This window comes from Miniopterus schreibersii (genome assembly GCF_964146895.1).
Source record: "Miniopterus schreibersii genome assembly, chromosome: 8".
NCBI lineage: Eukaryota > Metazoa > Chordata > Mammalia > Chiroptera > Miniopteridae > Miniopterus > Miniopterus schreibersii.
This window is the reverse complement of record NC_138109.1, coordinates 12,973,769-12,983,609: the sequence shown is the minus strand read 5'-3', so window position 1 is coordinate 12,983,609 and position 9,841 is coordinate 12,973,769. Positions and strand designations below refer to the sequence as shown.

Genomic DNA, 9,841 nt, shown 5'->3' with positions numbered 1-9,841 from the left:
TGTCCCAAAGCCTGATCTGGACATTTCTGAGAAACAGGACCAAAGTCCGGCTGCCTCAGTGGGACCTTTTTGGGATGTAGTGTTCTCCTTCCCCTGAACCCAGATACGTCTCCCCTCCGCTCCCTCCCCTCTCTGTGACACAGCACCAGGTGGTGTTGCTCTTATCAGTTTGTAATTAATATTTAACATCTCAGGGTTGCTGGTTCAGACCCAGTATCTCCATAAGAGAGGGGTGGGCCGCCCTCCCAAGCACCCCAGGCCCATTCTCCTCTTAGCAGCCACTAAATCGATGTTAACAAATGCTTCCCCTCTCCCCACACTGCAAACAAGTCCACTTCCTCTCCCTTGGGGCGAACGTGGCCAAAGGTTGACTGTCTTCACCTTGGTAAGTAATGAAAACAGGCCCCACAGCTGGACTGCTCTCACCAGGTGAGACAGGGCAAGACAGAGGGTTTCTATTAAAAGCCATAAACATCGCTGGCAATCCACAGGGCCACAAAACTCTCTAAGCAACTCAGGGTGACAGACAGGGTGGAGCTGGAGTGCCTGAGGAGAGAGGTGAATGACTCTGAGCACTGTGACCCTCTTCAGGCTGACCCAGTCCCCACGGAGGGACAGACAGGCTGCAGGGCAGGGCAGGTCCCTGGTCTCCTGTCTCCTAGGCCCAGGCCTGCAGTTACAGCCGGAACCGCTAGAGGCCAGTGTCCCAAGCCCAGGGAACTGGCCGGGACCTTGGCATCCCTGAGTGACCCAGGCCCTGAACCCATTACCTGCAGTCTCTGAGCCGTGACTGCCTCCAAGGCCTGGCGGAGCCAAGCCCAGGAGTAAGGAACAGTAGCAGTCGTCAGAGAAGAACTCAACCATGTGGCCCCACAGTTTCAGCGGGTGATGACTCACCTTCCCCCACTAACCTTCCAGATAGGTTATATTACTGATATTTGCAAAGGAGGAAATGTTGCTCAGGGAAGTGACTTGCCCAGGTTGGTTTCCTAAACTTGCCTCATCCTGAGACGCCCCTGGGAGTTTAATAAAAGTACAACTTCCCCAGCCTCCCCTGCCCCTTTCTGCTAAATCTATGGCTCCTGGGAATCTGGCTTTTTAACAAGCACTTTTAGGGCTTCACTTCGGATGTGTTGATGGAATGGAGCCCTTACATCAACAGTTTCCCTATCCATGGCCTCAAATCATCTCCCTAGAGTCACCCCCATTATACCCCTGGATGGGGGTAGGGCTACTTGGAGGATATTTCAATCTGTGCTGCCTGCAGACCCCCAGCCTCCCAAGCCCCGGCCCCCCAAAACATAAAGGGGTTGCCTGAGTTTTCAGCCACAGAATAGGGGCCGATGGGACTTGAGCTCCTCCAGGGTCCCAGGAGACCAGGTCCCTCTTGCCCCTCCCAGGTCTGAGTGTCAACCTAGACAAGGAAGCTGTAGCCAGATGTCAACATCAAGGCTTGTCCCTTTTGCTGTCCCTATCCTCCCTTCCAGAAAGTGGGATAGACAAAAACAATAAGCTGAGGCAGGAACAGAGGGAGAGGTACAGACAACCCCGTCTCACCTGCTGGCGGCGATGCTGGTGGGACACAGCTCTGAGACCCCAGCCCCCTGCTTAACCCCCTTGAACCCACTTTCCTTCCCACTCTATGGATGGAGAGGCATTAGGAAGATCCATTTTAACCTGGAAGCGTGAGAAGAACAGTAACCGGAATTAACTGCAGTGCAGGAGAGACAGAGGGAGGGAAAGGAGACGAGTACAGGATGAAGGAGGTAGCGGGAGAAAGCATTGGGCCCGGCAGTTCTCTACTTGGCCGCCAGGAGAGCCATGAGCCAAAGACAGTTGGGTTGCTGTCTGGAAAAATGGTGTGGAGGTTCAGGGTGGTTGGTAGGTGAAATGGGGTTCAAAGGACTGTCCGAAATGTTCATAAGTCCAGAGAAGGCAATAAGAGGGAAAAGATAAGGAAGGGGGAGAAAGAAGGACATATTTTGAGGAATATTAACCGTGAGACAGGTACTATACCAGACATTGTACACATTGTGACCTCATAACCATTCTGCAAGGTAAATATTTGTTCACTCATTTATTCATTCGTTTTTAAACAAGCAGACACCAAGGGCTGTATGCCAGGCACTGTTTTTGGGGTTAGGGATACAGTGAATTCGACAGGCAGGCAAGTTCCCTGTTGTCTTAGATCTTGTCTCCAATTTACCAATTAAAAAAACCGAGGCCCAGAAACAAGGCCCAGGTCCCTCCACTGGAAAGTACAGGTGCCAGAGATTGGGATTTAGACCAAGATTCACATGACTCCCAGTCTAACCTCCGCTCAGTCTCATGACCTGAAGATTGTCTGTGTTCACAATAAGACACATTGGGACCTCTCTGTGAGGAGTGAGGGCATCACTGGGGCTTGGTCAGCAAAGGGGTACATGGGAATCCCACGTCCAAAAGGGCAGGTAGGAGAAGGCTCTCGGCATCCCTAGAGTCGTGCAGTTATCAGTGGGGCTCTCATTTAGCAAACGTCTGTTGGCTGCCGGGCACTGTGCTGCAGGCTCCACATTTCCTGGATGAATCTTTCCAATCAGGCTGCAAGGCAGGATTCATTGACCCCACTGTACAGATAATAAAACCAGAATGGTCAAGTGACTTGGCCAAGGTCATACAGTTAGCAAGTGGTGGCACATCTACCAGGCTGCCTTGGGGGGAAAGGGGGTTGCAGGACCAGTCTAAACATGTGTCTCCTGCTGGAGTGGAAGCCCACACCCCTCTTTGCTGTAGGTACACATTCACATCCACCCTCACCATCAGTGTATAAATGTGGATCTTGGAAATCCCTTAGCAATGCAAGATGGGAGAGAGCTGCCAAGTGTTTCCCCCAAAAGATGCTCTTAACACTGCACCAGGGAGAAGGGAGAATGCTTAGAAAGGAGCTTTCAAAGAGGGCAGGAGACTGAGATTTTGGCTGCGAGATCACTTGTGTGTTCTCTCTCTCTCTCCAGTGAGAGGTCCCGAGGCACTAGGAAGAGTGACAGGCGCTGTGTTTCTGGCCCCCTGAGGCCCCAGGAGAGGGCCAGGGAGGGAAGCTGTGCTGTCTGGACTGGAGCTGGCATAGCCTTCCCCAAACCTGGTCATCCCTTGAGATCTGGCTCAGGGGTACTTTCCTGATCTCCCCGTGTTGTAACCGTCTCCAGGTCTATATGCCTCCACATCGTGGGTCTTACCTTACTCAATTCCGCATCCTCAGTGCCCCCCAGGCCTGGCAAAGGGCGGGTATGACCAACGCGAGGGAAAAAGAACTGAGATGGGGGAGGGGTGCGGCAAAGCTTTGGAAGAAGGGTCCCCCGGCGGCCACTCTGGAAGCCCGAGGGATTTAGACAGTGAAGGAAAGATGGCATCCCCACTCCCCTCCTGCCTGTGCATGTCCCCACACAGGACCGTGGCCGCACAGGGGCTGGGGCAGTGGCCACATACTTCCATTTTAACCAGTTACAACTTCTGAGCGCTAAAGACGCATCTTAAGTCACATGCCTTCCACTGTCTTCATGAAGCCTGGGTGCCCAGTCTCACTGTCTCCATTTGAATCAGATCAGAGGAGCTGGGTCTTCCCCAAGGCACCGGTCAGTGGGGGCAGAATTCAGGCCAGAAGTCTCGGCAGCTGGGAAACCACCCTTCTCCGCGTCCCGTACAACCAAGCCTGAGCTTCTGCCTTCTTCCCTCTTTCATGGGGGCTGGAGGTGGGGAAAGGGGCCCAGCTGAGGGGAGGAGCAGTGGGGTGGGGACAGCTCCACCTGTTGCTCCAGGGAGGACGAGTGGGGTGGGGACAGCTCCACCTGTTGCTGCCGCTGAGCAATGCTGGACGGAGCGAACAGCCCCTCCCTCACCCCCCCATAGCCCGCATCCATTGTCATCACTGTCTCAGCGCTGCTATATTTAAGGCCCATGCAGGCTCCAGGACCGCATTCTTCCCCCTTCCCCGCCAAGCCCAGGGCACGAAGGGACCAAGGATCCTCTCGTCCTCTGGAATCTTCTCACCAGAGACGCCCAAGTGGACACGGCTGCTTCTGTGAGTCACCTCCAGGGATCAGGGTGGAGAGGGATACCTCCAGGGAGTGAGACCCTCGCTTCCCATTGGGAAGTGGTGCCTGTGTGTGTGTGTGTGTGTGTGTGTGTGTGTGTGTGTGTGTGTGCTGGAAAAGGAGTTGCCTGGGAGGTTTGGAAAGAGAAGGTAGGCATATGCCTAGGCACCCAAATGAAAATGGGAGCCTAGAAATCTCTTTTCATCCCACTGTTGTGTGATCCTGGGTCTTCCAAGCTAAGCCCTCTGCGATGAGAAAGCTGAAAAATAAAAAATAGACACCTGGGGGTACCTGGGAAGTGGAGGCTTTCCTGCAGTGGAGCCAGATCGGCAGGGACAGGGTGAGCTGGCAGGTCCAGCAAACCTAAGCAGTGCTGTCCGGGTCCTGCTTGACAGACCCGAGTGACAGGGAAAGAGAGCAAGCCCTCATCCAGCCTGGGATCACTGGCAGGAAACTGAGGCCCCGACAGGGCAGAAATGGTCTCAGTTCCTCCGTGGCAGGGTCAGAATTCCTGCCTCTCGGAAGCTGGCGGAGCCACAGCAGAAAGACTGGACAGGCTGTCTCTGCTCCGCCCACAGGATCCTGCTAGAAGCCTCCACGCACCTCCTTCCCTCCTGGGGTGGGGGGGAGAGGCTGTCTTGACCCTTCATACTCCTGTGCCTGGTGCAAAAACAGGCTGAGACTTGGGAGGAAAGTGGCCACATGGCAGGACCTCTAGCCCAGGGCTTTGCACCCCCAGGAGAGGGCAAGGGGCGGTTTTCTCACCTGGCCCTCACCCTGCTGACCCCTCCACCGGGCACACACAGCGTCTGGGAAGAGGGCAGAGGAGGCTGCGCTCTTGGTGCTTAATCCCGAGCCTCAGTCAGCGCTTTAAAAAGAACCGATGGCTCATCCGCTAAAGATGGGGGTCTGGTTTCGGGGAGGCCCAGGAGGTCAGGGATGAGCGCCAGGCCCACTCACTGTGCTAATTGGGACAGAGCATGGGGAAGGCAGCCAGCCCCTGACGCCAGGGAACGTTAACCCTCAGCTGTTGGGGCCAGGGCACACGGCGTCCCAGGAAAGCTGGGGGCCTCCCCTGCCTAGGGTGGTACCCAGCAGCTCTCCTCTTGGGCTGTGAGCAGGGCCATTCTTTGGGTACAGGCAGATGCTTTTCCTCGGGAGTGACCACATGGGAACCCAAGGGGTGGCTGTCCTGTTATGTTCAAATGAGGACATGGCACGAGGCCAAGGAAGCTTCGAGGGCAGCCCTTGGTCCTGACCAACTCCCCTCAGTGACCAGTCTCTCTTGGGCGTTCTTTGTGGACATGCAAACAGAAGAAACTTTCAGACACTGGAAGGAGTCAATAAGTACCCAACAAGATTGACATTTGGCAGCCTGAGCCCCCTGACACCCCACAACAGGCCCTCCAGGCCAAGGATCTCTGATGAGGCTAGCGGGCCCACCTGCCATGCCATGAACTTAGAGAAATGGTCACCCACATACCCAGGTGTGAACAGAATACACACGCAGGTCAGGGCTGAATGCCAGTCTCTTCTGCTTCCTTCTTCATGTCCAGGGTCTGTATCAGGTCCAAGCGCACAAGGACCCTCCCAGGTCAGAGGCCTGCCCCCAGAATTCCTACCTGGAGGAAGTGTCAAAGCCATTCTGTGGACTCCACCAAACATCCTAGAGCTTCAGCATCTGGGAGAGGACTTACTGCAAGAACCCAAAACTCCTAGCTCTGGGGCCTCCACTCCCCTCGCCTCCATCTCCAAGATTCACTCCCTGATCCCTGAGCCTCTTCCAGACCAATCTGATCCAACCCTACTGGGTACCACCTGGGGGCCCAGACCTGCTCCTCAGGAATACAAGGGAGGACCCCCTCCGTTGTGACCCCCTTATGAGAAGAAAGGCTATGTGGCCCCAGCCTCAGCCAAGGCCTGGCCCTGAGTAGATGTGTGGTGTAGAGGTCAGGAGAGCTCAGACTTGGGGAGACCTGGTGCCAGCCATGGCCCCACCACCAGCCCTCTGTGTGGCCTTGAGCAAGTACTTCCCCTCCTCATAGGTAAAGTGGGAGGATAGCAGTGCTGTGTCATTTGAGTTATTGCAGGGACAGGGGATAATGCATCTGAAAACTAATATGCGGCTCACAGTGAGCACATGCTGTTGTGACTTTTAATTCATTTACAACCTTGTCGAAGGTCGAGGTGCACAGATATGAAATAATTAAATCGCAAAAGGAGGCATTTTTTGAATCAGAGCTAAATTGTGAAGTCCAGATACAAAGTACAAAATGAATCAGAGGAGGGAAAATTTTAGATGGCCTGTAGTTTTTCGACAGCACTTAGAAAAATAACGTTAAAGTCTATCGCTTATATAGTACCTACTATGCGCCAGGTACACATCAACCCTTTACAACCCCCCTGAGAGGTTGATAGACCCATTTTATAGATGAGGAAACCAAGTCACGGAGTCTTGCCCAAGGTCACACACTTGTAAACTGGAATGAGAAGCTGGGATCACAGTTAGGAGGTTGGCCCTGGAGTCCCCATGCTGCACCTGTGTGCTCATGAGCATACTCAGGTTGGGCTTTGAAGCATGAGTAGAAAAGCAAGCCAGGGGGAGAAGGTTCTCCCAGTGAGGAGACCAGTCCAGGCAAAGGCTCAGAGGCAGGACTGCCTGTGGCGTACGCAGGAAGAGTAAGGACAGCTGCCCATCTTGAGTATAGAACAGCCCTTGACATCACAGTGATCAGTCATCTGGGAAGCTGGGGCCCAGGGAAGGCAAGGCCTTACCCCAGGTCACACAGTGAGGCAAGGACAGGGGTGCAGCTGGAAGCCTGATCCCCAAAGTGGGGCTCTGCTCCCTCAGCTGGGGAACACGTGGGGTGGTGGATAAGCCAGGCTCAGAGCACGAAGTCGGCCTCCGTCACCTTGGGCGAGTTCCTCTCCCTCTCAGGCCTCCATTCCCCTGTCTGCCCGCTGGAGAGAGAGCCCCCACCCTGCCACCCCACAAACCTCCCAGAGATGCTGGGACCGCACGGGGAAGGGATGGGCCCACGCCTGGTGGAGTGACTGTGCAACCTTGGCTTTGGCAGGTTGTGGTTCTCGCAGCCATGACTCTGCCCCACAGCCCTGGAAATGTGGGGGAGCCCCAGCCCCCCCAGGCCGTGGAGGTGCACAGGCTGGAACGCCGCCACGAGGAGGAACAGAAGGAGCAGCGGCAGCACAGCCTGCACATGGGATCCTCGGTGCAGAGGCGGACCTTCCGCAGCAGGTGGGAGCACTGGGGACCCCACCCCGGCCACTGCCCTACCCCCAGTCCCCAGTCTGAGGGGGAGGCACAGCTCTGTCCTCTGGAGGCTCCAGTCTGAGGGGGAAGGCATGGCCCTGCTTCCTGAGACCCCAGTTTGAGGAGGGAGGCTGAGGTGGGGAGATGCAGCCCTAAGCTCAGGGAGCCCCAGCCAGAGCCCCAGCCACACCCGCAGGAGCCATGGCCTCTCTTTTCTGCGCAGCGAGGAGGAATACCAGTTCAGCGCCGCAGACCGCGCCCTCGCAGCCGCCTTGGCTCTGACGGCCTCCTCCGAGATGTCGTGGTAAGTCAAGTGACCTCCTGAGAGCCCTGGGCTGAGATGGGCCATCCTCCCAGTCCCCTGCCTCCCTGCTGGGCTCCCACAGTGAGCTTAAAGAAGCTGCCCGAAGTGACACATCTAGACTAAGGGGCTAGACCAAAGTCAAAGCCCAGGGCTCTCTGACCACAAGGCCCACCTTGGGGCCCTGAATCCACAGGCAGTAGTGAGGGGCCATCCCTGAGAGAGGGACCCCCCACCCTTCCCCAGCCGGCTGCACATGGTATGGGAGGGGCTGGGGAGAGGAGAAGCTAGTAAACCAGCCCCAAGTTTCGGACACGAGTCCCAAGACTGGAAAGGGGCCTGAGCGTGAGAACATCAGGTGGCCTCGTCCTGGGCTGGGAGGCCTAGGTCCTGGTCCTGGCTGGCCTGAAGCAAGTCACTGAGCCTCGGGGTATCGCTCCTGTAAAATGGCAGGACTAATGCCTGTCCACTTGGGTGCAGTGAAAACCGGAGGAAAAATTAATGATCTGTGAAGGAGCCTTGCAAACCATACTGAGAGTAGTTATTATGTACCTACTGTGTTAAGAAGGACCCACTCAGGGTATTTTGGAGGCAAGAGAGGACTGAGTTACTCTTGTCCTCAAGAAGCTTAAAATATAGGTGGCAATGCTGGGTGCGGGGATGGCATTGCCACCCCAGCCAACCCTAGGTTCTCAGCCACTGATGTCCTCTGTCGCCACAGGGAGGCCCAGCTGAGGCGCCAGACCTCCACCGTGGAGCTGGAGGAGCGAGGGCAGAAGCGGGTGGGCTTCGGCAATGACTTGGAGAGGACGGACATCGCCTACCTACGGACCCAATGGCTGCTGCGCCAGAGCCGCGATTGGAAGGCGCTGAGGCGGAGGGTGAGGGGGGTGGGCTGGGGAGCCCCCGGGACCAGAGACCTGGGACCCATCCCAGGCCACGCACCTCACTCTACCCCCTTCTCAAGAAGCAGTTGGACACCAGGAAAGAACCCAGACCCTGATGTTGACCCGGGTTTGAATCCCGGTGCCCCCACCCCCAGCCCTGTGACCTTAGGCAAGCAACTGATTCCTCCTGAGGCTCGGTTTCCTTACCTGCAAAATAGATGCATGTGGTTGTACCAGCTCTCAATGTGGAGATGTGAATTAAATGAGCTTAGGCTTCTAAAGTCATTCTCCCGGAGCCCAGAACTCAACAGACCCTCAGGAAATGCTAATCCTGACGAATGTCAGGGATCTGAAGCCACGCTCCTTACCCCCTCCCTGGGCAGGAGAACAACACCCATGCTTTTCACATATTAGCTCATTGAATCCTCATTACGGCCCCACAGGTGGGGGGGGGTGTATTATTATCATTTCCATTTTACAGAAGAGGAGCCTAAGGACTTGCCTATGGTCTCACAGATCTAAGTGGCAGTTAGGCCTTGACCCCAGGCCAGCTGATTCCAAAACCCATGGTCTGCCCTCTGGGCCACACTGCCTCTCAGATGCTGCTGAAGGGGCTCCCGATCACGTGGGTCTGACTCCAGAGCCTGGGTGTCACGGGGAAAGGTGTCCCTGAAGATGGGGAGAGTTGGTGCCCTGGCTCGTAGGAGTCACAGACCTTCTCCTGCCTCCAGACGGAGGAGAAGGTTCGGGAGGCCAAAGAGCTGCGGGAGCTGTGTTCCGGCCGGGCGCCCTGGTTCTGGATCCCACTGCGTTCCCACGCTGTCTGGGAGCGCACCACGGTCCTGCTGACCTGCACCATCCAGGCCTCGCCTCCACCCCAGGTCACCTGGTAAGCCACTGGGGCAGGAGAGAAGGGTGCTCGCCTTGCCTCTGTGGGTACTGGGCGTGAGTTCCTTCCAGCCCAACATCCCCCAGGGGCCAGCCCCTGCCCCGGAAGCTCCTGCTGCCTTAGAAAAGCTGCAGCCCCACAGACCCGGGGCTCTGCCCACCACCCAAACAGAGCAGCAGCTGCTGGGGAGGCTCAGGAGCGGTTATTTTTAGCTGCCTCCCCGCCAGCCTGGGGCTAGAAGACAGGGCCACCAGGGAGCCAGCCCTCGTAAAAATCTGATGCTGGTGGCATGGGAAGGCAGCTGCTCCCAGCTGGGTATCTCCAGGGTTGGAGGATGATGGTGGGAGGCAGGGCAGGGGGCAGGGGGGCAGGAGAGGAGGTGGGGAGGGCAGGGGCCCTACAGTGAGAAAGAGCTCAGGCCTG

The 9,841-nt window shown here is 56.4% G+C and overlaps 1 protein-coding gene across 1 annotated transcript in view; it reads left to right on the top strand.

Moving 5' to 3' along the window:
• Positions 1-3,911: 3,911 nt before the first annotated feature.
• The window catches only part of MYOM3 (myomesin 3), a 45,364-nt gene continuing 39,434 nt past the window's right edge, over positions 3,912-9,841 (top strand). Inside the window, exons 1-5 of the mRNA XM_081144793.1 lie at positions 3,912-4,057; positions 7,148-7,326; positions 7,565-7,645; positions 8,364-8,523; positions 9,261-9,418. Coding sequence (XP_081000919.1) covers positions 7,166-7,326; positions 7,565-7,645; positions 8,364-8,523; positions 9,261-9,418 — 560 coding nt within the window. The 5' untranslated portion in view covers positions 3,912-4,057; positions 7,148-7,165. The remainder of the gene's footprint in view (positions 4,058-7,147; positions 7,327-7,564; positions 7,646-8,363; positions 8,524-9,260; positions 9,419-9,841) is intronic.